Source organism: Fistularia commersonii, chromosome 19, assembly GCF_037954325.1.
Source record: "Fistularia commersonii isolate RoL2024-O1a breed Wild chromosome 19, RoL_Fcom_v1.0, whole genome shotgun sequence".
In the NCBI taxonomy this organism is placed as follows: Eukaryota; Metazoa; Chordata; class Actinopteri; order Syngnathiformes; family Fistulariidae; genus Fistularia; species Fistularia commersonii.
The window spans coordinates 6,398,643-6,422,306 of record NC_141302.1 but is presented as its reverse complement, the minus strand read 5'-3'; the positions used below and the strand labels follow the sequence as shown (position 1 = coordinate 6,422,306).

Sequence of the window (23,664 nt, the reverse complement as noted above, 5' to 3'; positions counted from 1 at the left end):
GTCAGAAAATTATTCTTTAATTTTAATGTTTAGGTTTTTTTTTTCTCTAGTGGAAATCAACATGAAGGCAGTCTGTATTTTAGACTGTTTGGGTGAGTTTGCTCTTGGGAGATTTTCTGATAAATCTGTTCTGTGTTTTTCCTTAAATCCTGTAATAGGTCAGTGGGTCAGAATGGATGAATTACTGCAGCCATCAGCAACAGCAGAGGGGTTTTCTTTGATTAAAAGTGCAAAAAGAGATTGGTTAAAACTAATGAAGCCGAAATAGATAAAGAATCTGTTATGTTGTTTTACTATCCTTGTAAACACTGCAGAAATACAGATTTTTACCTTTTTTTTTTGTCCCACACCAGTTTTGATAGTGATGAGTGGTGCTGCAGTCAGAGAGTACGTACCTCAGCAAAAACGTCTCAGCTGGGACACAGCCAGGCAACAGTGCCAGGTAATCCAGGAATTATTTGCACGATATGGTTGAAAGATGCAGCTGAAATACTTCCTTCATTTACGTAAGACTCGTGTGTGAGAAGCTGAATATCAAAAGTGAACATTTTTAATTTTTAATTTATTATGCTATTCCAACTTCTGGTTAGGTCAAAGTAAAGTAGAAACCCTTAGGAATAGGACATTGATATAATACCGATGGTATGAGACTTGACAGTATATGTGTCTAGGAATGTTTCAAAGACCTGGTGGCTTTGACGCCGGACAACATCCAGACTGTTGCTCAGAAGCTCTTCTCCGACTCCTGGGTGGGTCTCCGTAAGAACTCCAACAGCAGCCAACCCTGGTCTAGCTGGGCCAATGGGGACCGCTTGATCTTCCAAAACTGGTATCCTGGCTGGCCTCTGTTGGAACACTCCCCCGTCAATCCTATTATCTGTAACTGCACCTGCCAAAACGATACATGTTTCATTGAAATGAACAAAACCATGAGCTTCATCAGTCCATCATCTGAAGAAGAGTACAGTGGAGACATGGAGACCAGGACAGAGGACTCCTGTGTTGCCATGCTCAGCTTAGGGGCTTGGGTGGAGAAGAACTGCTCAGACCTCCTGCCTTATATTTGTTATGAAGGTAAGCCCCGTTTTATACCTACCTGTCATATAATTCAACTGATTTCAGAATCACAGGAAAATGTCATGAGTAAATTAACAATGTATTGACATGCAAAAGTTACAAATGTATGGAATACTGTAGAGCAAAGTTTTAAACTTGGAAGAAATTACCAATGTGTGCCCACAAATTAAAATTCACCTGGAAGTTCATTTATTTATTGCCAGCCATAGGTGATCAAATGCTACAAGAGATTTTTCAAAAGTGACCATGAAAACATTATAATTAAAATAATGTTACTGATAGCTGCTTTTCATGTCCTATATAGTGTTGACTACTTCTGCAATTATCACTATGTCTTATTGTGCTGTAACTGAGTATCTATACACACCTTGATCATCATAATTATGAGCCAAAGGCTTTCTTTCATTTGAAATATATTTACAGTACTTAAACCTTAGCTGGATTGTTCCAATATAACTTCAGGTGAGTTTTCCGAGACAACTAATGACAGCTAGACTCTTAAAAATGAGACATTTTCCCATTTCACTTATATATGATTATATATAATTTCCTTTTAATTATCTCTTATGTAACTTCCTCCATCCCCACTCACCGCCTGTTTCCCCACACACAGACCACGGCGGCGGAGAAATCAACGTCACCAACATAAACTCCACCTGGGCCTTCCTCACATGGCCTTCTGGGCCGGGTAACATCAGTCACTACCGTGTCTTGGTCAATAACGTAACTGAGGTTGACCAGCTCTTTGACACAATGCTTGCCTTGGACAACCTGACAGAGGGCTCCCACTACTCAGTGCATGTGTACCCCATCAAGTGTGGAAGAGACCTCATCCCGCTACAGGTGGATTTTTGCACAGGTGGGTTAATCCTGTCCGCAACGATTCAGCAATTCTCCTCCTATTTCTGAAAGTCAAAATGTCAAACATCACCAAAACAAAAATAAACTAATGTGCAAGTTGTGTATTTTCTTTTACACAGAGCCCAACAAAGTCAGTAACCTCACCGGCACCAACGAGAGTGAAACCTCTGTCACCCTGAGCTGGCGAAAACCAGACGGGAACGTAGATTTCTATCGTATTGATGTGCCAGATAAGAATCGCAGCTTTACAGTCAGCGGCGAGTTTGCAGAGCTCAAGGACTTGACACCTGGAAATCAATACAATCTGAGCATCACCGCAGGAGTGATGGACAAACTCAGCGAGCAGTTCATCACCACCGTGTTCACCAGTGGGTTCACATCGCATCTACGCAAATACATCCCATAACGCCCTGGACCGGACAGATTCGGCCAAATACATTTCCACTCAGTTAATGTCAAAGATATTTAAACAGGAAACACAACATCAGTGACAACGGCTCAGAGGCGGAGAGATCATCTGCCTGTTTGATTTTTTTTGGTTTCAGAGCCCGGGAACGTGACCAACCTGAGGGTCTCCATGGAAACCAACACCTCGCTGATGCTTCACTGGGACCCACCTGCAGGAAACACCACCGGCTTCATGGTTAAGGCTATGGATGACCAAAATGTGTATGCGTTTGTCTGAAGCAGATGTTATTCCCTTAACTACGATCATGACTAAAATTGATATTTATTTCAATTAAAAACAATATTTATTATTTTATTGATGCTGCATTCAGGTGTTTCAAAAATGAACTCAAAATGTGATCTGTGTTAAGATCAGGGCTTTGGATGTTCCCTCAGGTCACCAGAATCGCATGTCCAAATATAAATAAATACATGAATTACTGGTTAGAGAAGATGATTAAATACAATCCTGCACAGCTGATCTCTTGATATGACACTATGACATTTAAATTCCGCGTATCTGAAATGATCGATATATCAGACACTATTCGGAATGGACAGTTTTACTTTGTGATGACGATGACGCCCGACTGTAGCGGTCAGAATCAGAATGGAGACGGTGTTTCTCTTCCCGACAGAACTCTTTACAATAAAACTCTGGATTCCGGCAAGACACACGTGACAGTGGGGTTGCTGCCGATGGGAACCCAGGTGACGCTGCAGGTGACGGCCCTGGGCTGCAACACCCTGGAGGGAGAGGCAGTGACCAAGACCGCCGCCACCTGTAACCACTTGAGCTTTGACACTTGTCTGAGAGCTGCTTGTTCAAGGAAACCGATAACTGTCAGTAATCTAATATTTGTTTTAATTGTATTTTCCCCCCGCAGATCCTGGACATGTCTCAAACCTGAGTTTGACAACAGCATGTTACAGCCTATGTGCCATTTGGGAACCCCCCAAAGGAAATTATTCATTTTTCAGTGTCAAACTCCAGCTTAATGGCTCCCTGGCACAAACCAAAAATGTGACAGGATATCAGACGGAATTTTATGGTCTGTTTACGGCTGCCAACTACTCTGTGACAGTCATCACTGTCAGCGGATACTTAGAGAGCCCACCAGAGGAGAGATCTGAATTCACCCGTGAGTTATTTAACATCATTGAATTAATTTCCTTTTTTTAAATCCTTTTTAATTCAGTCCAATAATTTCATGTCACACCTGGGTACAAGAAGTATGAGTTCGTGCAATATTTGTTTACAGTAAACCCAAAGAAATGATTTAACTTTAATCACAGTCAATTTATCCAGCAACAACAAAGGAACACCAGGTATTCGATCAACTTAGGCAATATTCAAATGAGATTAACATTAAAAAAAATAAAATCGTGAGCCATTGAGAAGCATTTTACTGGTCCCATACAGGGGGTAGAACAAGTATTTGATACACTGCTGAAACAAAACAACTGCTGAAACAAAACAAAAATCCAGAAAAACACATTGTATGATTTTTAAGTAATCAATTAGCATTTTATTGCATGACATATGTATTTGATCACCAACCAAGCATTAAGAATTGTTGCTCTCACAGCTCTATTAGTTCTTCTTTAAGAAGCCCACCTGTTCTCCACCCATTACCTGTATTAACTGCACCAATTTGAACTCCTCACCTCAATAAAACCCACCTGTCCACACACTTAATCAAACAAACTCCAAAATAGCCAAGCAATTACCTTGTTTCTACTTCACAATAAATGTAGCTTGTGTTCGGGACGTTCCACAAAAGTGATCATATAAAAATGGATTTCGCTCCCCTTATGGTTTCCCTCTAATGCCTCTGAGACCATTTACAATCCCAATCTAAAATTGCAAATTTTAAGCTAATTATTCTGGATATTCACAGACTGTAAATACATATGAGTGTAGTTGCTTGAGGGGATAAAGTAATTAATAATAAGTCTTTTTAAATGTGTAAACAGATTTTTCAGATTGCTGGTCTTGCTGTCCGGTCTTGTGTTTAATCAGAACCAAAGGAGCCGACCGATGCAGCAGTTACCATGGTTACTGCCAGTGAGATGACCTGGCGATGGGAAGGACCTCCAAACATCACGGCGCCCGTATTCTTGGTTAATATCAGCCCTCCTTTCAACAGCTCTTTTGAGTTAGAGACGACCAACACCAGCCACACGTTCAGAAACTTACAATCCGGGACAAAGTACGAGTTGAAAGTCAAAACAAAAGCGGGGCCTAAGTTGTGGAGTACCCCAAAGATCAAGTCCCATTTCACAGGTGAGACCCTCAAATCTTAAAAACTACTGGTAAATGAGTGATGTTAAATAAAAGAACAATAAGAATAATAATATAGAGAATGGAAACTTGCATTAAGTGCAATTTATTGATATGTCCAATATGGACGGGATTCACTTATGTAAATGGGATGTCGGGGATCATTATCTGCTGAAACGTATCATTTATATACCTCAATCAATCATTTTCAATCAATTACAAACTTCACACGACTGACGGAGCAAGGCCGCTAGACGTTTCATCAAGATACATGAAATTAATGGACATAAATCCCCAAAAATCATACAGGCACCGTTGTCACTATATATGAAATGTGCTTGACAACGAGAAAAAATTGTGAGAGGTTCAAATATGGGAAAAGTATGAAAAGGGTCATAAGATAATGAAATTCCAATATATTAGATAAAGACTCGGCGGAAGACGACCCAGTCACTGATCACTGCTGCTCCTCTTCCTCTCAGTGGCGGACAAACGTGAGATGAGTCTGTCCCTGGTGTGCTCCTCGCACCAGCCTTGCTTGTGCGACAGAGAGGCAACCAGGACAAAGGTGTTCGACAAGGTACGTCACTCGACACTCTGGGAAAAGCGGCGGGCGAAAAGGAGTTATGATTATGATTGCTTTGTGGCTGCAAACTTAAGTGATCTTAGTTGATGTTTTTTTTTTTCTATTTTTTATTTTTATTTTTTTTTTATTTTACCACTGTCACCGTCACATTTGTTTTCTTCTCGTGTGTTTTGTTTCAGTTACGCTCTTATTTCGAAGACGTCCTGGGGGAAGGTGTTTTTTGGGAACTGGAAACCAGAAACAGCAGCTTGAAATGAAAATACAAGTTTTAATCAAAGGTACTTTGGTGGGAAAAAAAGTTTCATTTGATATTCTAATGATATGTCACCTTTCTTTGTATGGGCTGTTTTCCTGTCACTCAATGGGATGTAATTTCTAATTTTAAACATTTTTGAAACTGCCATTCATATCAGTTTCCTTTTCTTTATCTTCCCTTTTAAATGTTGACTTCGCATTTCTCTCAAGATAAATATACGACAGATAATTTGACGGTACCGCTAAAAAAGAGAGATTGAAAGATGATATATATTAACGATTTCCGTTTCATATATTTTTCTCTGTTGATAATTTTATCGCGTCTGTGCATTTACCGTTATGACACAAGAAATCAAGATAAGACTTAAATCTCTGCTAAAATAATCACACTTTTTATTACATTACACAACACAGACAATGTAAAAACATGCTGAAAGTCAGGATATTCTTAAAAACAGATCAAAGGCTGTAGATAATAGATCAAATAAATAAAACAGCAAAGTGTCAATACTTTGTGTGTGTGTGTGTGTGTGTGTGTGTGTTTGTGTGTGCGTGCGTGTGTGTGTGTGTGTGTGTTTGTGATCCTAAAGAACCATGAGAGGGGCTGAAAACCAAAAGTCAGGTTAAATGTTTTTTTCCCATTTTGTTCCATTTTGTTCCATTTTGCATTTTCCACACCTCTGCTTTGATTGCACCTTCTTGCAAATCAGTTTAAGTGTGTGTGTGTGTGTGTGTGTGTGTGTGTGTGTGTGTGTGTGTGTGTGTGTTTTATCATTTGCAACAGCTTGTCAAATAGACTGTGCTTAGAAAATACATTCTAACAACAGATACTGCTTGGCTATTTCTTTGGAGATGAGCTTTTTTTTTATTACAGTTGAAAGATTGACTTTCACCCACTGGCTCGGTTTGATAAGAAGATAAGGAGCGGGTGGAAGAGTCCAGGTCAGCAGATAAAAAGTCTATAATTCACAGGAAAACACCAACAATTCTGCGGCGTCTAGTTCTGGCCCATCAAACAATTTTCTTCGAATATTTTAATTTTCTTTTACTATTTTCAATCAATATTGAATTTAGAAACTCCCTATTTTTTCCTATTGTTTAATTTTGTAGCGATGATTACATACAAAATAATTTCAGTACATTTATATGGTCATTAATGATTTTAAAGTTGAAATAAAATGCCAAAAATGTTAAATATCTATATTGCACTTTTCATTTTCTTCAATTTACATGATACCTAGTTGGCCCGCAAATAAAAATTAAATACAAAATGTGGTCAGCCAGCCAAAATAATTGCCCACCCCTGATTGACATCGAAAATATGACGTACTTAAGGGTCAAAGTTCAAACAGAAACAACCTCAGATCAGAAACATTCAAATAATTCTATTTGATATTTTATTTCACACAAAAATCCTTTGTGAAGTATCATGCATATTTTCGTCTAACAGCTAAACTACAGTTTTATACAACCTGACAGTCTGAGAATTAAAAAAATCCTCAACTCAATGAAGTTTAAAGCAACAACTTCTGACACTAGTAGTCCATTTAAAAGCTGTCATTCACAATATTTTAACCTGCATCAATTCATCACAGGGTGCTGCTCTAACCGACTTTTACTGGCAAAGCAAAGTCCGCAATTTTTCTTTTTCCTCTCTTAGCCCTCAGTTTTATCTTTCGAGGTCAGAGGCCGGGTCGATCCGGCTGCCGCAGCCTGTACAGTAAGGAATATGAGCCAATAACTCCAGATTGTCCTCTCTGCACTTTCATAAAGTTCCCCTTATCTGCTTGGCATACGTCGTAAAATATGACGTTCAGTAAGGCCTGCATATTCAAGGGCATGGCCGACTTTTAAGTGAAAAAGCAATAATTTCCTCCCATGACTGTTCACCAGGAAACCAAAACCATGTAGTGGATTTTATTTTGTTTTATTCAAACTTGACTAAATTCTTATGTGAATAAAAATACATTAGTTAAATTTAAATACATTTTATCACACATGCACACACAAATATTCATGTAAACAGTTCCAATAACAATCCCCATTCAGCTAAAATGATTTTTATTTTGCATTTTTTTACTGCCCAGCTGTTTTCAGCATCCGCCCCTTAGAGGTGGCGGCTAATCAACCATTTGTAAAGCGATGTTTTATGGAGTTTGTGCAGGATTTCTGACACAACGGGGGGTTTGCAGATGCACGGGCTGATTTTACTTTCATATCACGGAATGTGTGTGTGTTTGTGTGTAACAAGAAGTCGTGAAAAAAGGGCAAAGTCAAAATCATTATATTAAATATTTATTAAATGTGTACAGAGTATTGTAAAGTGCGTGTCAGTCAGTCGGCAGTCAAATAAATGATAAATATACTGCACCTCCAATGCAGAAGATCCATGAGCAAAATGGTGAAATGAGAAATGAATCTTGTAACACAGATCGTATTATTCTCTCATCAATTTTGAACTAATTTAAGGCAGGAAGATCACGAATGACCTATTGAGTAAAGATAATTTAAAATGTCATCAATTATGTTTGATTCATTTTAAAACACAGCTTTTGTTTATTGCTTGTTTTCTTCAAGGTTCTAAAAATCTTGCTGTTGCTATTTTTTTGTTCCTATTTCTGAATTCTTTGTTGGGTTTTATTTTCTACACTTCCTTGCTTGAGAAAAGGAGGACATTAATTTTTAGAGTGCCAGGATCAAAAACATTTCTCAGAGCTACACCATTAGCACTTTACATATTGATATGGTTCATCCTTTATCCTCACCTTCAGTTTCAGTTTACAACTGATATTGAATAGACCTCCAATTAAGTTTAATTTTTATAAATAAAAATGAATATTTAAAATGGAGAAAATGGCACTTGTACTTTTAAACCACAAGTGTTGCCGTTTCTTAAAAAAAAAATCAAGTTTCTGTTGATTTGTGTGGTTCTGGGTGAAGATAAATATCGAACCGTAAGTCCAACATAACGACGAGCGTCCAGCGAAATTCTTCCGTTTAATTCTTCTGCAGGGGAATGATTTTCATGAGGGTGCGTCCGTCCAGCGGGGCGAACAGTGGGTAAAGCTTCCCCTTGAAATGAGCTTTGAAAGTGTAGATGTGGAACTTTGTTTCTGCGTTGTAGAAAGAAATCTGACCTTCCTCATAGTCCAAATAAATCCCAATCCTCTTCGGCACAGAGGTGATGGGCAGTGGCGTCTCGGGCTTGGTGCAAGCGTAGAACTGATGCGTGCTGCGCCACAGGACCCAGTAGCCCGCCTTCGGGGTCATGGGGAAGCGTCCGTGACGTGCCGAGTTGGTGGTCGTCAGCCCCACGCGCCAGTAGCCGTTGTTGGCGATTTCCACCTCCCAGTAGCGGCGGCCCCTGCCGTAGCCTTCCCAGCCCAGCACGCAGGGCCAGCCGTCGAAGCGCTGCGAGCTGTAAGGAAGGTCCCGCTCGGAGATGGCTTCCTGGACCTGGCGCTGGTCGTCCGACAGCTGCAGCCAGGGGTGGTTGGTGTTCGGGTCCAGGACCACGTCGGCTGTTGGCGCAAAGAGACACAGGTGGTATAAGCGGGCCGGTCCTGCCACGCCGGGAGCATTCGTGCGAGGTTAGAAGACGGGATCTCACCTGCCGCGCTCACAATCCAACTCCACACTGAAAGAAGAGGAAAAAAAAACGTCAGATTGACGGAACATCAGACGGCGTCGTTTGAACTTTTGACCTCATCCGGGTGACTTGATGTTAAAATAATTCGCACCTGAATTCGGGATGTATCTGGGGACCCCCACTGTCCAGGTGCTTTGCTTTGCCAGCAACCACAGCTGCGGAACTGTCGTCTAATAGACAAGATAACGGTCAAATGGGGGGAAACGTTACCGGTAAAAACTCAGCGTGTTTTTACCGGAGTTACAGAGTCAAACAGATACTTCTGACAGTATAATGTTTGCTTTTCTTCAGAACCGTTGTAACAGAATCCTCGCGGTTCTGGCCAGTTTATGAGCAGGACCGTCATCGAATGCATTCGTGGAATCGAATTCCGACACGTGGTGACGCTTGACTTCATTTTCTGATTCCCTGCTGAGTGTTTTCGTTTGCTTTATGAGAAATTAAATATTTACAGAGTCAAGTATCCTCTTCCTGGTTTGTTCACCTTACATACTTTACTGTTCTGCCTCTCGTTTTTTTTTTTCCATTTATTGATCAAGTTCCTTCCCTCAGAGAGGTGGACCCTGCCCACTGACTGAAAACTACTGCATAAAAAAACTTAAATTGTGAACTAATAAAATTCAAAAATAACATTGCTTGAACTGAATACATAAATGCAGTTTGTGTAGTTTTGCTTATTTTGCCGGCTGATTTCCTGAGACCTGATAATAATAATAAATATTATAAAATATGTATATAATATAAATACATAATGCTAACCGTTTTTTTTATTAATGTAATTTATCAATTTGAAAATACTGGTGAACACAGGAGAATTTTACTCCTTCACTATAAGGTGAAGAAAAACCTCACTCTTATGTCAGCCTTGTAACAGATGTACAGATGGCTTCCAAATACTTGGCGATTTGCAAACTACGGCCTGTTAAATCCAGCTATAAGAAAACTGAAGAAGTCTTTTCTCTCAAGTCCTCACCATGCTGTCTTCTTTGAGCAGAGACCAGGTGATGAACTCCAGCAGCGGCAGCAGGTTGAAGAGGCGTTTCTTCTTCAGGCCCAACAGACGCAATATTTTCCCCAGCTCGTCGTTTTGCACGCCACAGTTCTGTGAACACACGGACGTTCAGCGTGTCATTCCTCAGGTGGGTGTTCGCTGCAACTTTGCACGAAAATGAATAATTCTATCGGCCTGGAAACAGATACAGCATCCGGAAGCCTCCCAGAAACCAGCCGGACCTGAGCTTTGATTTTCCTCATTTTTTTTTAGCTACCTGTTATTTTTGGACTATCAAACAATATAAACCATATGTAGGCAATCCGGTACAAACGTCCATTTCAGACTTCCTTACCTGACAAGCCTTTTGCAGCTCCTTGGCCCACTCCATGATCCTCAGCTGTGCTTCCTCTTTTGCATCCGCCTTATCTTTTTTCTCATCTTTTGGGCTCTCAGACACGCAGGGGATTTTTATCAGTACCTATGGGCAAAACATCAGTCGGTAAAATGCAGGGACCTGCGGAACGCCACCTCTGAACACGGTAATTACCGTGTAACTTACTTTGTCAAGATTGTGGAGTTCATTGGCCCACTCCAAGATCAGTTTCCTGCTCTCCTCCAGGCTTCGCTCGACACGCCGGTCTGAACTTTGCTCAAGTGTCTGACTGCTGCCGACCTTCGTATTGTTGGCCTCCTGGAGGGTTACATAACATTTGACGTCAAAACGGAGAAACTGCGATTATATCGCACGCACCGGTGTTTCTGGGAATGTGAGATTGACATTTTATTACATTGGTGATAGAACTTTTTTATCACAAACGCCGCAGAAGCACGTTTGATCATTTTTTTTACCAATATACGATTTTGAGTCTCCGAGAAATGCTTAAATCTCAACAACATTGGGCGATTAGAAAAAGATTGAATGTACCAGTACAGAATTTTACCCGCATTGAATAACATGTGTAATGTGCATTTGAGTATAAAAAAAATCTACATTACATTGCAGTCATTTAGCAGACGCTTTTATCCAAAGCGACTTACAAAAATTGCGATTCACTAACCGAAAATCCAAAGTACCAGTAGTCTTTATTCAGAAGTCACCACTCTACCAAATAGCCATCTCAAAAACAAAAAATCCAAAGTTTATATTGAGATTTTATTTTGAATACATTTATCAAGAGCAAAACATTGCTTGATCTTCAAATGAATATCTAGTAATATGGTTGGGGGCAAAAGGGCACAATTACATAAACCCCCACCATTGTGAGAAACGCTTATCAAATCTGTGCTTTCATAAATTATACCAATTGACTCAGGATGTCACAGTTAATCTGCACGTCCACCAGGTTTAATGTTTTACTGAACAGGACAACAATTTTACAAGATCAACCGCAGGATTTGAGATTCCCTATAACAAATGAAAATCATTTCAGTCCATGTCCTGCAAACTCGCATCAACTACAGCACAGATATAAGACCGTCTCTCTGGCCGTGCTAATATTCACCAATACTTCGCTCCGCTCTCCTCCTCAGGTCCAGTCCTACCTTGCAAACCTGGTCCACCTGCTCCTTCCAGTGGTGGATGAACTGCACGCACTCCTGCAGGCTGCGCAGATCCCTCAGGCTGCTTTGTCGGGGGTGTTGCTGAGGGAAGCATGCAGAGATTCAGTGCTCGAGCCAGTAAACATCTCATTGCTTTATGACTATATATTTATTCCCCCATTTTTTCCCACAGTGTACACTCTCACATCTATCTATCTATCTATCTATCTATCTATCTATCTATACATACATACATACATACATACATATAAAATGACTTTACCAACATAAAACTGTAACAAGTTAGACACACTTATATATGTATGTGTGTATATATATATATATATACACACACATGCACATATATATATATATATGTACACATATATATGTATATGCTCACATATATATGTATATATGCACACATGGACTATGAAAATGACTTCCCTAACATAAAATTGTAACAAGTTAGACACACACATATATGTATATAGTCCTATGTGTGTGTTTGTGTGTGTGTGTGTATGTATATATCTATATGTGTGAGTATATATATATACATATATATATATATACACACACATACATATATATGTGTGTTTGTGTGTGTCTAACTTGTTACAGTTTTGTATTGGGAAAATCATTTTCACAGGCCATGTTCTCAATACTTTCATCTAAATTTCTTTTTCTGCTGCTTTTTTCACCCCAAATATCGCTGTCACTTTTGTGTCATTTCTCTAATACAATAAAATGAGATAAATATCTTATGTGTCTCTTACCACATTGGTTATTAATTTTTGCTGCCATAAAAATGTGTAAATTATTCCACTGTCAATTGGAATGATTGTGTTTGTTTTTTGTTTTTTTTTTTAATTTTTTTTGATTATTTTACAGGTATTCCTATTTTGTGGCAGTGATGGCTCGGGTACCTGAGTGTTGGTGAGGCTGCTGGTGGCGCCGGGTATGCTTGGGGCTGAGCTGTGGGGCTGGACCTTGTCCTCCGGTAGAGTCCAGCGCACCGCACCGATGGAGCTGCTCTGGTTGGTGCTGCTTTCCTCCATCTGACGCAGGATGCTAAGCTCTGAGAGGGTGGTGGTTGAACTCATCAATTTCTTTTGTTTCCTCACAGATTTTAAATTCACAACACACGTATAATCATATGGTTAGATCATAAAACACTCACTCCTGTCACTCTTCAAAATACTCTTCATCTCCATGGTGATGTCCTCACTCCTGCAAGGGGGAGGCAGATGGAAGGAGGGGAGAAAAAGAAAAAGTTGGAATAAGACGGGGCTAAAAATTTAGTTGCTGCTTCAAAAAGGTTTGTAATGCTGTAAAAAGACACCGTTTCAGTTTCGCTGTAGCTCTCGTGAAGTTTTCAAACACGGTGAAATTAAAACAAACGTTAAAGTCTTGAGATAAATCTTTAAAAACTTGGAAATATGTGAATAAAAAATCATCAATATCAACTGGGAAAATAAGAGATGTGGAACTCTTAGTGAAAATGACGTCACATCTGCTAAATTTAGAGTCGATAAAAAACTATCAGAAGTCCTCCGAGGGGACCTGTACGATATAAAAGGGCTCAATAACATTCTCAGATCTATAGAAATTCAAATAAGAAAAGTCAACTAATCAAGAAATTAAAAAAAAAGAAAGAGGGATTTGTCTGATTTTACAAAATCGCCAAAATTCAAATGCTCAATAGTTATCTCCTTTTGTAATATAAATATGAATGCAGTTTCATATCACACAAATGTCCCGGAGATGTAGATCATCACTCACCTGTGGTCTGATGGAGGGTCGATGCAGCTTTCCAGCTGGAGAGGACTGGACGGCTGCCGCTGACGTCTCAATCTTTTTGTTCGTCTCTGCACATCCTCGATCTTTGGACCTCGCTTTATGGCCCCTGTGTGACGGCAGTGAATGCTTGACACGAAACGCCTACCGTTTTCTCGGCAATGGCTGGCGCCGCGGGGTCAAAGTGTGAAATATTTTATCGCCGGTTACAGGGCGATACAGGGACAATCTTGGTTTTTATTCTTGATGAAATATCCGCATTGGAATTAAGTGATGTTTTATCTCAAGTTCCTAACTTCCTTTTACCAGTGGAGTTTAATCAAATGTAATACTTAGGGGTATTCCTGAATGTGAGAAAACTTGACGTCACAACTTTTCCAGTGTCAGCTCTCATGCTTTCGGGAATACATTACATAATGCAGTCAACAGTAACTGATATCTGCATTATATTATTCCTCCAACAGACTTTTCATATCTTCATCCTTTATTGATACTGATAACTCCCCTCCCATTTGGTACTCACACACACACACACACACACAAAGTTGGTCCTTCACCCAAATATGTGTGAATGATATGAATGAATAAATGAACATTTTTCTCAGTCTTTTTCTAGTTGAATCTAAAAGTCAAACGTCTCAAAAACTGATGTTATTGATAAATAAGTTTTTGAATGTATAATAGAATGAAGGCTCCTGTAAACACGGCATGGTCTTGTAGTATCTTGTGACTCTTTTTGCTGATTATGTGCAGATAAGGTTTCCGTAACCATGGGAACAGGGGAAAACTCAAATATTATATATGTGTATGTGCATGTATATAAAACGCCCGTTGATACCTTTGGACAACTGTCATGGGTGGAGGCAAAGAAGACGTTGTGATGGGTGAGTTTCAGCCATTTTTTATTATCATTTTCAAATAAAGCAAATCTGTGACACTAGAACAATTGTAAAAAAAAAAATGTAACAGACTAAAGCATGTTGTGATATTTTTTCTAAATATTAATATTCTCACCAGAGAAATATTGTTTTCTTTATAAAAGTGGCTTTACATTCCTGCTCTTACTGAGCCGTACCTCTCAAATACCAACACATTAGTAAACGCATATAAAAGCGAAGGTACCACCGTTGGGGGAACCCCCTTCTGTGGTGCAGAGGTGGTGGTGGTGGGTTAATCTGAACATTTGAAATTGTTTTTAATTCCAGCTCTTGAAAAACTGCTTGAAAATGATGGTCTCCTTCCCCTGAGGCAAAATCTCCACCTGCAAAGCAACGCAAACGTTTACCGCCGCTGATTTTCATATGGAGGACACTTATATAAACATCATAAAAGGTCACAGGAGGTTTCAGAGCTGAGGATATGGATTATGGCTCTGACCCCTGTCCTCTATTTAGATGTTAGCAAAGCAAGTTATTGTTTCCAAAGGGCAAATACCTGTGTTTTCATTCGTGGGTACTGCATTTGTTCGATGAAGTTATCGGCTATCTGCAGGGCCATCTGCTTCTCCGCAGCGTTGGCTCCATTACCTGATGGTCACGAGTGGACGAGTTAGAACCAACAACTCGGGATAACAGGGAGAAAAATATGGAAGGCGAGCTAAAAGTCAACAAATTTTAAAGGCAAATATGCCAAGAGAATATGGGTGCTTTAACCTGATATCAAGGAATTATATAACCGAAATTAAAAGCCTTATATGTTCCTTAATACGTTATTCTTTGACTTTCAAGCTAATGTTTTCCATATTTTCAGTCATTGGTATTTTTTGTGGATTTTTAATTCAAAACTCAGTTTCAATTGATGCTATTTTCCAGTTATATAACACCTCAAACTAATACAAGATGGTGATGTCTAATTTCTTCCATTCCTCTTTCCCTTAGATGTCGCCACAGTGCATCAGCCAACTCCATCTAACCGTATTCTCTGTGTCCTCTTTTCCAACACCACCGAACACCATGCCCTCTTTCACTCCATCCATAAATCTACTCTTTGGTCTTCCTCTAGCAGTTCAAACCTCGTCATCCTTCTATCAATATATTTACTATCCCTCCTCTCAACATGACTGAACCATGTCAGTCTGACTTCTCTGACATTATCTCCAAAACATCTAACGTGTGCTGTCCATCTGATAGACTCATTCCTGCTCCTATCCATCATTGTCACTCCCAAAGAGAACCTCAACATCTTCATCTCCGCAACCTCCAGCTCTGCTTCCTGTCTTCTCTTCAATGCCACTGTCTCCAAACTAAACAGCATGGCTGGTCTCACAACTGTCTTGTACACCTTCTCTTTCCTTCTGGCTGATATGCTTTTGTCACGCATCACCCCTGACACATTTCTACTGCCGGTCCAACCTGCTTGAACGCATTTCTTGGCCTCTTTTCCACACCTTCCGATGCTCAGGACTGTTGATCCCAGGTACTTAAAATCCTCCACCTTTATCTCCACTCCCTGTGGCCTCATCATTCCACTTGGGTCCCTCTCATTCACACACATATTTTCTGTCTTGACCGTGCAGCTTACTTTCATTCCGCTCCTTTCCAGAGTATATCCTCACCTCTTTAGATTCTCCCCCACCTGTTCTCTGCTCTCAGTACAGATCACAATGTCATCTGCAAACATCATGGTCCATGGAGATTCCTGTCCATCACCACTGCAAACTAGAAGGGGCTCATAGCTGACCCCTGTTGTAGTCCCACCTCCACCTTGAACTTCTCCGTCACTCCAACAGCACACCTCACTACTGTCTCACAGCTGGCATACAACTTCTCTGCCACTCCAGACTTCCTCATACAGTGCCATATCCCCACCTTTCCAGACAAAGATCTTTCCGTTGGCTCCGTTGTCCAGGATGAAGCAGTCGTCCCGAACTAGCAGCTCCTTGGCGAACGGGATCTTGTCCAGCACCTTGGTCATCGTCATGCTCCCCGTTGCATCGGAAACCTGAGGGGGGGATCACATTATTTTGGGACTTTCCCTGCAAAATGCATGAGGGCGTGGTTTTCCTACCTTATAAAGGGAGGCGGAGTTGGAGGCGTCCGCCCTGCTGTCCTCTTCAGGCGTGCTGTCGGCCAGCTCGGGCAGTGGGCCCAGGACCTGCAGGCAACACACACTTACTTTCTCTCTTTACGTGCAAAGATCTAAAGAAATATGCCTGTGGAGGTGAAGCTTACTTTGAGCATTTCCTCGGGTTCCTCCCCCTCACTGGTGTCCACGATTCGGGCTTTCCCGTGTCTCTCCGTGTCACGGATCAGCGAGGCGATCTCACGCACCTTCTGCTTCTCGAAGATGTTGGCCTTTGACCCGATCCATGACACGATGATCTGACATGATCGGCAAGAGAAATAATTTAAAAAAAATATTAGAAATAAAAATACATTTAAATTGAATTCTAAATCCAAATCAAATCAAACATTAGTGAAAAACACAGGTAAAATGAAAATTTATAACAAATAAAATTAACTTTACACTGGTTGGATGTGTTGATAGGTCTAAACACAGTAAAAATATGTGCACTTGGAAATGTCAAATCAAGTCTGATTTTTATTTATGGAGTGTCACGATCACAACACAGTTGTCTTTTGCCGTAGATCAGGTCTGGACCCCACACAGAAACACAACAATCCCCCGTTTCTCAGCGCTTTGCGACAGTGGCAGGGGAAAAAAAATCCTCCCTGTGCGAAACCTTGTACAAATCTCAGGTCCTCAGGGGAAGCCTTCTGTCTCAACCGTTCGGGGTAGAAAAAGAAAAAGCGAGAGAGAAAGACAGAGATAGAAAAAGCAACTGTGTGTGTGTGTGTGTGTGTGTGTGTGTGTGTGTGTGTGTGTGTGTCTCACCTCGCCCAGATCCAGGATGAAGCAGTCGCCGTTGTTGAAGCTCTTCCAAGACAGCTCCACCTCCCTGGCACGGATGTTGCGTTTCCCCTTGATCTGGTACAACCGCTGCACCGTCCCTGAGCCCTTGGGCCTCCTGAAGCCGGACTCCACACCACCATCCTGGTGAGAAGAAGAAGAAGAAGATGCCTTATTGGTTGAGAAAATGGAAGTCGTATTTGGTCTTGAGCTGAATTGGCTGCTTTGGAACAAAACAGGGAGGAAATGCCTCTTTTAACTTTTCACCACATCCTGGCCCTTCTCACTACTAGTACGGCCCTGTAATACATTTATTATCATTATCATTTATCATTATGTTAGAGTGGTACTTTGAATGCAGTTGTTACAAGTAATTTATCTTGTTTGTTCTTGTTGTTACTCAGCCCTCTTTAATGCCACGGGAACAAGAACAAAACTAATAATGTCGTCATGTTTTGAGCGTTTTTTACTGAACACAAATTCAATCACAAATTCCTGAAACAATATTAACGTGACAATGCAAGCAAGCCCCCATGCGTGTCCTCAACAATGTCATCTTATTTACCCGGAGGTCGATCACCGTCTACAAATGCACTCTCACACCGACCGCAGATCGGAAAGACAATCTAAAAATACAAACAAGCGCCGCCCTTCACTGGAACTCATTTCAATTTCAACTAATTTCCTGGCAATAAATCCACCTGATTCACACAATGACGCATTTAATGTTTAACTCACAAGTATATTGAGAAATTCCTCGTGTCCTTGAGTATTTAATAAAGGGCCTTAAATTGAATGTATCATGAATGTCTCTAACAGATGTATGTCTCAATACTGTTTTCAGTCGTCACTATGGCAACCCTCACCTTGTAGCTCACCCCTCTGGGGAAGAGCGACATGAATTCGGCAGACTCGTAGCCCTGAACGTGCCTGTGCTGAACCGGCTCTCCGCCCAGGAAGTTGTCCAGCTGCGTGGCCAGCATGGCGCAGGCCACCTGCTCATCCCGGGACGACTTCTCACCTGTTGGACAGGGAATAATCATCACTCTGTTGCATTTTTTTAAATTTTAAAATCTTTATACATTATTCCCGTTTCGGATTTCAACATTTTTTTAAAAAGTCATTATTTGCACATTGATCTCCTTTACGACTTTAAAAAGAGGACATTTTGACAGACTTATTAACTTATCACCCTGCGATGTTAGAACAGAGAACTCAGTGAATGACAGCTGAAAAATAAAACAGATATTTAATGAAGTGATGAAGTGTTGTAGGTTTCAACCGTCTCATCAAAGTTAACCAAAAAAATCAATAATAAGAAAAAAATGAAAGAAAAATAATCAAATGATGAGGGCTTGGTGAAATATTTAAGTGCTCCGGAACTACCAGGGAAAACACAGTTCTCAACTTCTGAGCACCAACTAATCTAGTCTAGTAGTGGTATAAATTAAATAACTATTTTGCTGGAATGTTAACAGATGGCGATTAAAAACAAGCGCATATGTTGTGTCCTTCAGCCTGCCAATATGAGGACCTCGAGATGAGACGGACAAACAAAATTATTAAAAACAAAAATCAGGGGACTGAAGGCACTGAAGCTGGAGATGCTATGGACGGAGGTGACGCGATGAATCGGGCGACCACTGGATGTGAACAAGTGGTGGAGGGAAATAATAAGCCTGTGACAATCGGCTTAGTGTCAACGAAGCACCAGATACATGCTGGAAACAATAGCCACATTTGAGTACTGTAACTGCCCCCCTGCATTTTTTATGACCCCGGCAACAACAACATCCCCCCCTTTCCCTCGGGACGCCCGTCTCATCGTCCCTCCATCCGTCCCGATCCCGCCTCTCCCCTCATAAACGTGCAGCGGGTCAGCGCTTTGTCTCATGTGTCATTGCCACCAATGCCAGGGTTATTACTTTTCAGCCCAACACGCAGGCACGGCCGCCTCAGTCATTAGGATTATTAGTCATTCGCTCGCTCCCTGGCTGTGACACACACACACACACACACACACACACACACACACACACACACACAAAAAGGGGTGTTTTATTTGTCCCTTCAGGTAATGCCGTGACAACACAGAATTAAAGGTTGCTGCTATTTTGACTAAAGAGGATGTCAGAGGGTGTGTTTGCAATGTGTGTATCCAGGTGTGGTGAGCTACGGAATTTTTTTTTTTTTTTTTTTTTTTTTTTTTAAATTAAGCAGGATAAAATATGGCTGTTCTCAGTGAAGAAGATTGGATTTTAGTCAAATTTATATGAAAATACACTAATATCATCTGTTAATCTACATAGCTCATTTTGTTGAAGCCATTTCAACAATAGAGTTTAACACTCTGTGTTTTGGTTTAGTTTGGTTTAGTTAGTTCCCCTAGACCTCTTGAAGGATGAAGAATACCGGTTGTGATCGATCTCTCAATGTCACAGGAGCTAACAAAAAAAAAAGCTTCAGAATCCAGATGTGTCTCAACTCACCAATCCACATGTGGAGGTCGGCGCCCTGTTCGCCGCGATTCTCCAGCACCAGGTAGGAATCCCCGTTGTAAAATGCTCCCACCTCGGAGGGGTCGAGCAGCACCGCCTTCATCTTCTCCACCCTCCACACACGGAGGCCCGGCTGCCGGACCTCTGGGCCGAACTGACCAGGGGCTGCTTGGAAGGGAAGCATGCTGCGAGGGGGGAGGGGGCGAAACAAGATAAGATAAGATAAAAAAAGATAAGACAGACTTTATTGATCCCAGAATGGGAACATCCAATTGTCACAGAAGCATTACAGGGTGGAAAGGTGTGCTTATAGTAACAGAAAGAAACAAGATATGGGTACAAATTAACGAAGACGATGTACAATAGAATACAGTAGAATGAAAACTATAAAAATGTAAAAGAGAAAAACCTTGTACAGGGAATAGTTACACAAATAACTGTTGCACAGTAGGAAAGGTGGGTAGTTAAAATGGAATGATAATAAATCAGTGTCCTGGACAATGTATGGATATAATATAAATATGAACATTGCAGCTGATTGTTATCACTTAACAGTTTTGGTCTTGATATTGAGGAATCGCTTGTTTGTAACCATCTGATCATTTTTTATGTGAACTTTGACAACACTGTCAAAGCACTCTTATTTGGTCACGTCAAAGTGCGACGTTTTGTGATTGTGATTTCATAGATATAAATATATATTGCATTTTACGGGATTTTAATTTGATTCATGACCTCATAAAGTCTGATTTCAAAAAGGAAGAGGCTGGATAAAGAAAGAGGAAGCGGTTAAAGAAGAAACTAACTCTTCACAGTTACCAGCAAAGAGAAGGAAGTGCACAGTGCGTCACGATCAAGTGATTCTGCATGACTAATGTGAAAAAAAAAAATTAACAGTATTTAGGAAAATGCATAGCTCTGCAAGCTGGATGTTGTCAGTCTTTTAGGTACACGTCACACAAGCTCATACCCTGTGGCCCAACTCAGAGGAAGATAACAGCAATTGAAGAAAAATAGATATACACCACTCAACATGATATTATATTATTACATAACAAAAGAGATAAAGTCCTGACAAGCCTCAGTTTCCCAATCTGATAAAACACAAATGCCTGAAAAAGCCCTGAATATTTTTATGTGACCTCTGGGCAGGGTTGTACAGATTAATTTGAATATTATAATAGGTTATGGGTTGGGTGTTTATCGGTGTCATCGTTTTAATCCTTGAAGCGTCATCGTGGGCGCCGGGCGGGATTCTTAACTGATAACGGAGGGCTGGAGGACACTTTATTGATGACACTGATAGGAGAGAGAACCCTGAGGCAACCATCGCATTCTGTTTGTTAAAATTACTCCTGGTGAAACCGACCAAAGCTCAGAGCACGACGGTCGGCTAAACGTGAAATTTTAGATACAGGGTGTTGTGCAGGACTTTTAGCTTCAGTTCCGAGCCCTCTCACGATCAATAACCCGTTTTTACGGATCAAAACAAGGTCAGCAGCGAGGACGGCTGTGCATCAGAGAGAATATCTGAACGCAAAGAGGTAGCCGAGAGGATGAGAAGAGGCAGTGCACGGAGGGGCCCCAGGTTAGGGTTACCACTCTTGGACTGCTGCTCCAAGAGTAAGGGGAGAATAGACCCACTTAACTGTATGATCTCCCCCGGTACGTCCAGCATGCTGTCTGACTCCGGCTCCATTCTGCGCGTCCACTGGAGAAGGTGTGAACCGGTGTGTGTGTGTGTGTGCGTGTGTGAGGTTGTAAGGTATCGAGAGGCCTGGCAGCAAAGGAGCGTATGCGCTCACCTGGCCTGGTTAACTTATATATGGGGGGTAACTGAAGCCGATGTGATGAAAGCCTACCTCTGCCCTGTGGGTATGACGCTCTGCGCGTGTGCGTGTGTGTGTGTGTGTGTGTGTGTGTGTGTGTGTGTGTGTGTGTGCGCGTGGACAGAGTCAGGTTCCTTAGTTCCTGGCTAAAGCTAAAGACCAAGCGCATAATTAAAAACCTAATGACTAAGTTTGGCCCAGAAAAAAACAAGAGGAGGAATTGGAGGAAAAATTGCTGATATAAACGCCATATCAAAAAATCAGATCAGGAAATATGACATTTCATACCAAAATATACAAGTTCTGAAAAATGTAGTTGTTAAAAGCTTAGTAAAGTAGTGAAGTGTGTGGTGTTCCTGGTAACAAAGAAGTTTTTATTTTTTCAAGATGTTTTCTATCAGGTATGATGATCAGTCTCTCCTAATTAAATCATCTGCTTTCAAAAGAAAATGTATGAACCAGAACAAAAACTCCCAAACCACATCAAACAAATCCACAAATATTTAAAGGCCGCATATTTCATTTATAAAGGCTATTTTGTTGGTTTTCCATTTGAGTTATTAAAAATGTGATTAGTTGCGCTCATGCGGCTGAAAGAAAATTAAAATTTGAAATAAATAAATAAATTTTTGGAAAAAAAAGAAAAATATAAAGAAAGGCAAAAAAATAGATATAAAAATAAAAATAGACTTATGAGCTTCAGGGGACCTGGAGATGGACAGAACTTAACAGTTTTAAGCTGGTGTTCTTCTGCTCACATCGGTTCCACATCTCAGTTCAATGTCATGTCATGACAGAGAACTGAGATTAAAAGATATGCGGGAAACCAGAGATTTGAATGATCTGGTAATAATACAGTGAGTGCAAACTATGCCGTGCAATAAAAAGACTGAAAGTAAGAGACCGATATGGACGGAAGACTGATGCTGATCCAAACCAAGACTGTACTCCGCTTTTCCGCCTGCTAAGCTGCACCGCTTACCTGCCACACCCTAACCTTTTAGGAAGTGGCAGAAGAAAAGCTGGTTGTTGTGAGGAGGAGAGCGCCCTGGGAGCAGACGGGGAGGGAGCAGAAGGGTCGAGAGGCCTTGAAGAGAAGGCTTCGATTTCAGAGAGAGCGCAGTTCATTGTCTGACTGTGGTATTTCTCAGCTGACCCCAGGAGGAATGTGATGAGCAAACAGAAAGAGGGGTGTAGGAGGGAAATACAAAAGAAAGCATGGGCACGCGGGAGGAAGGGGGGAGTCGTATTAGTTAGCAAAGATAAGTTTAAGGGACTCGGTCTGGTTTGAAAAGTCTTACCTTACTGAAGAAGGGAGTCGTGAGGTGAGATGCAGGAGTGAAGTGAAGAGAAGAGAGAAGTGGTTGTGCAAGAAGAGGCTCGAACAAAACACACTGATTCCCCTTTCTCTCTATCTCTCTCTCTCTCTCTCTCTCTCTCTCACTCACTCTCACATACATACACACACACACACACATACACACATACACAGACAAAATATTTCCTTCCCTTGTCTGAGCCCGGCCCTCTGACTCATATAGGAAATAGAGTGGACGGAAACCTAAAAAAAAAATCAAGAAAACGTGGCCGTAAGAATAGTTATAAGGCATCATCAACTGCTGCAAAGGCCTAAATTAAAGCTGGTGGAGATGGTTATTACTGTGGATTAAGTCAGAAGTGGAAAAAACTGAATTATATCTTTATAAAACAAGCATTATCAGACCCAAATAGTAATTCTTTGAGTGTGACTCACTGAATGTTCCTTCAGATGAAGCGGAGGATAAATTACCCAGATGTGGATCAGGAATTGGGAGGAAAATACACAAGAGAGAAAATCAAAACATTCAACTCCATCAACACCAGAATTAAAGAATTAAAAAAAATGATCGGAATTTATGATGACGATCCACAATGGGATGTTCTTTGTAACTATAAATCCAACATTTCTGTTTCAGGACAACGTGTGTTTTTTTCAAAACCCCATGTGACTCAATTT

The 23,664-nt window shown here is 40.8% G+C and overlaps 4 protein-coding genes across 4 annotated transcripts; 2 read left to right on the top strand and 2 right to left on the bottom strand.

Annotated features, from left to right (window-relative positions):
* Positions 1-1,015: 1,015 nt before the first annotated feature.
* Positions 1,016-2,623, top strand: LOC147223572 (fibronectin-like). Its single transcript, XM_086166175.1, has 4 exons — positions 1,016-1,074; positions 1,691-1,936; positions 2,058-2,306; positions 2,484-2,623. The coding sequence occupies exons 2-4, from the start codon at positions 1,831-1,833 to the stop codon at positions 2,621-2,623; spliced, it is 495 nt and encodes a 164-aa protein (XP_086022301.1). The 5' UTR covers positions 1,016-1,074; positions 1,691-1,830.
* Positions 2,624-3,003: 380 nt separating this feature from the next.
* On the top strand, positions 3,004-5,941 carry LOC147223571 (uncharacterized). Its single transcript, XM_086166367.1, has 4 exons — positions 3,004-3,527; positions 4,409-4,672; positions 5,152-5,249; positions 5,435-5,941. Exons 2-4 carry the CDS (start codon positions 4,441-4,443, stop codon positions 5,510-5,512), a joined length of 408 nt encoding a protein of 135 aa, XP_086022493.1. The 5' UTR covers positions 3,004-3,527; positions 4,409-4,440; the 3' UTR covers positions 5,513-5,941.
* Positions 5,942-7,585: 1,644 nt separating this feature from the next.
* On the bottom strand, positions 7,586-13,535 carry LOC147223570 (uncharacterized). Its single transcript, XM_086166186.1, has 10 exons — positions 13,478-13,535; positions 12,876-12,925; positions 12,622-12,773; positions 11,696-11,794; positions 10,713-10,844; positions 10,506-10,631; positions 10,133-10,261; positions 9,251-9,329; positions 9,121-9,147; positions 7,586-9,031 (listed from the first exon to the last, which is right to left on the bottom strand). The coding sequence occupies exons 2-10, from the start codon at positions 12,907-12,909 to the stop codon at positions 8,508-8,510; spliced, it is 1,302 nt and encodes a 433-aa protein (XP_086022312.1). The 5' UTR covers positions 12,910-12,925; positions 13,478-13,535; the 3' UTR covers positions 7,586-8,507.
* An 842-nt stretch (positions 13,536-14,377) lies between these two features.
* On the bottom strand, positions 14,378-23,094 carry capgb (capping protein (actin filament), gelsolin-like b). Its single transcript, XM_086165798.1, has 9 exons — positions 22,970-23,094; positions 19,831-20,024; positions 18,208-18,362; positions 17,327-17,485; positions 16,663-16,812; positions 16,499-16,585; positions 16,300-16,432; positions 14,927-15,018; positions 14,378-14,753 (listed from the first exon to the last, which is right to left on the bottom strand). Exons 2-9 carry the CDS (start codon positions 20,021-20,023, stop codon positions 14,688-14,690), a joined length of 1,035 nt encoding a protein of 344 aa, XP_086021924.1. The 5' UTR covers position 20,024; positions 22,970-23,094; the 3' UTR covers positions 14,378-14,687.
* Positions 23,095-23,664: the final 570 nt, after the last annotated feature.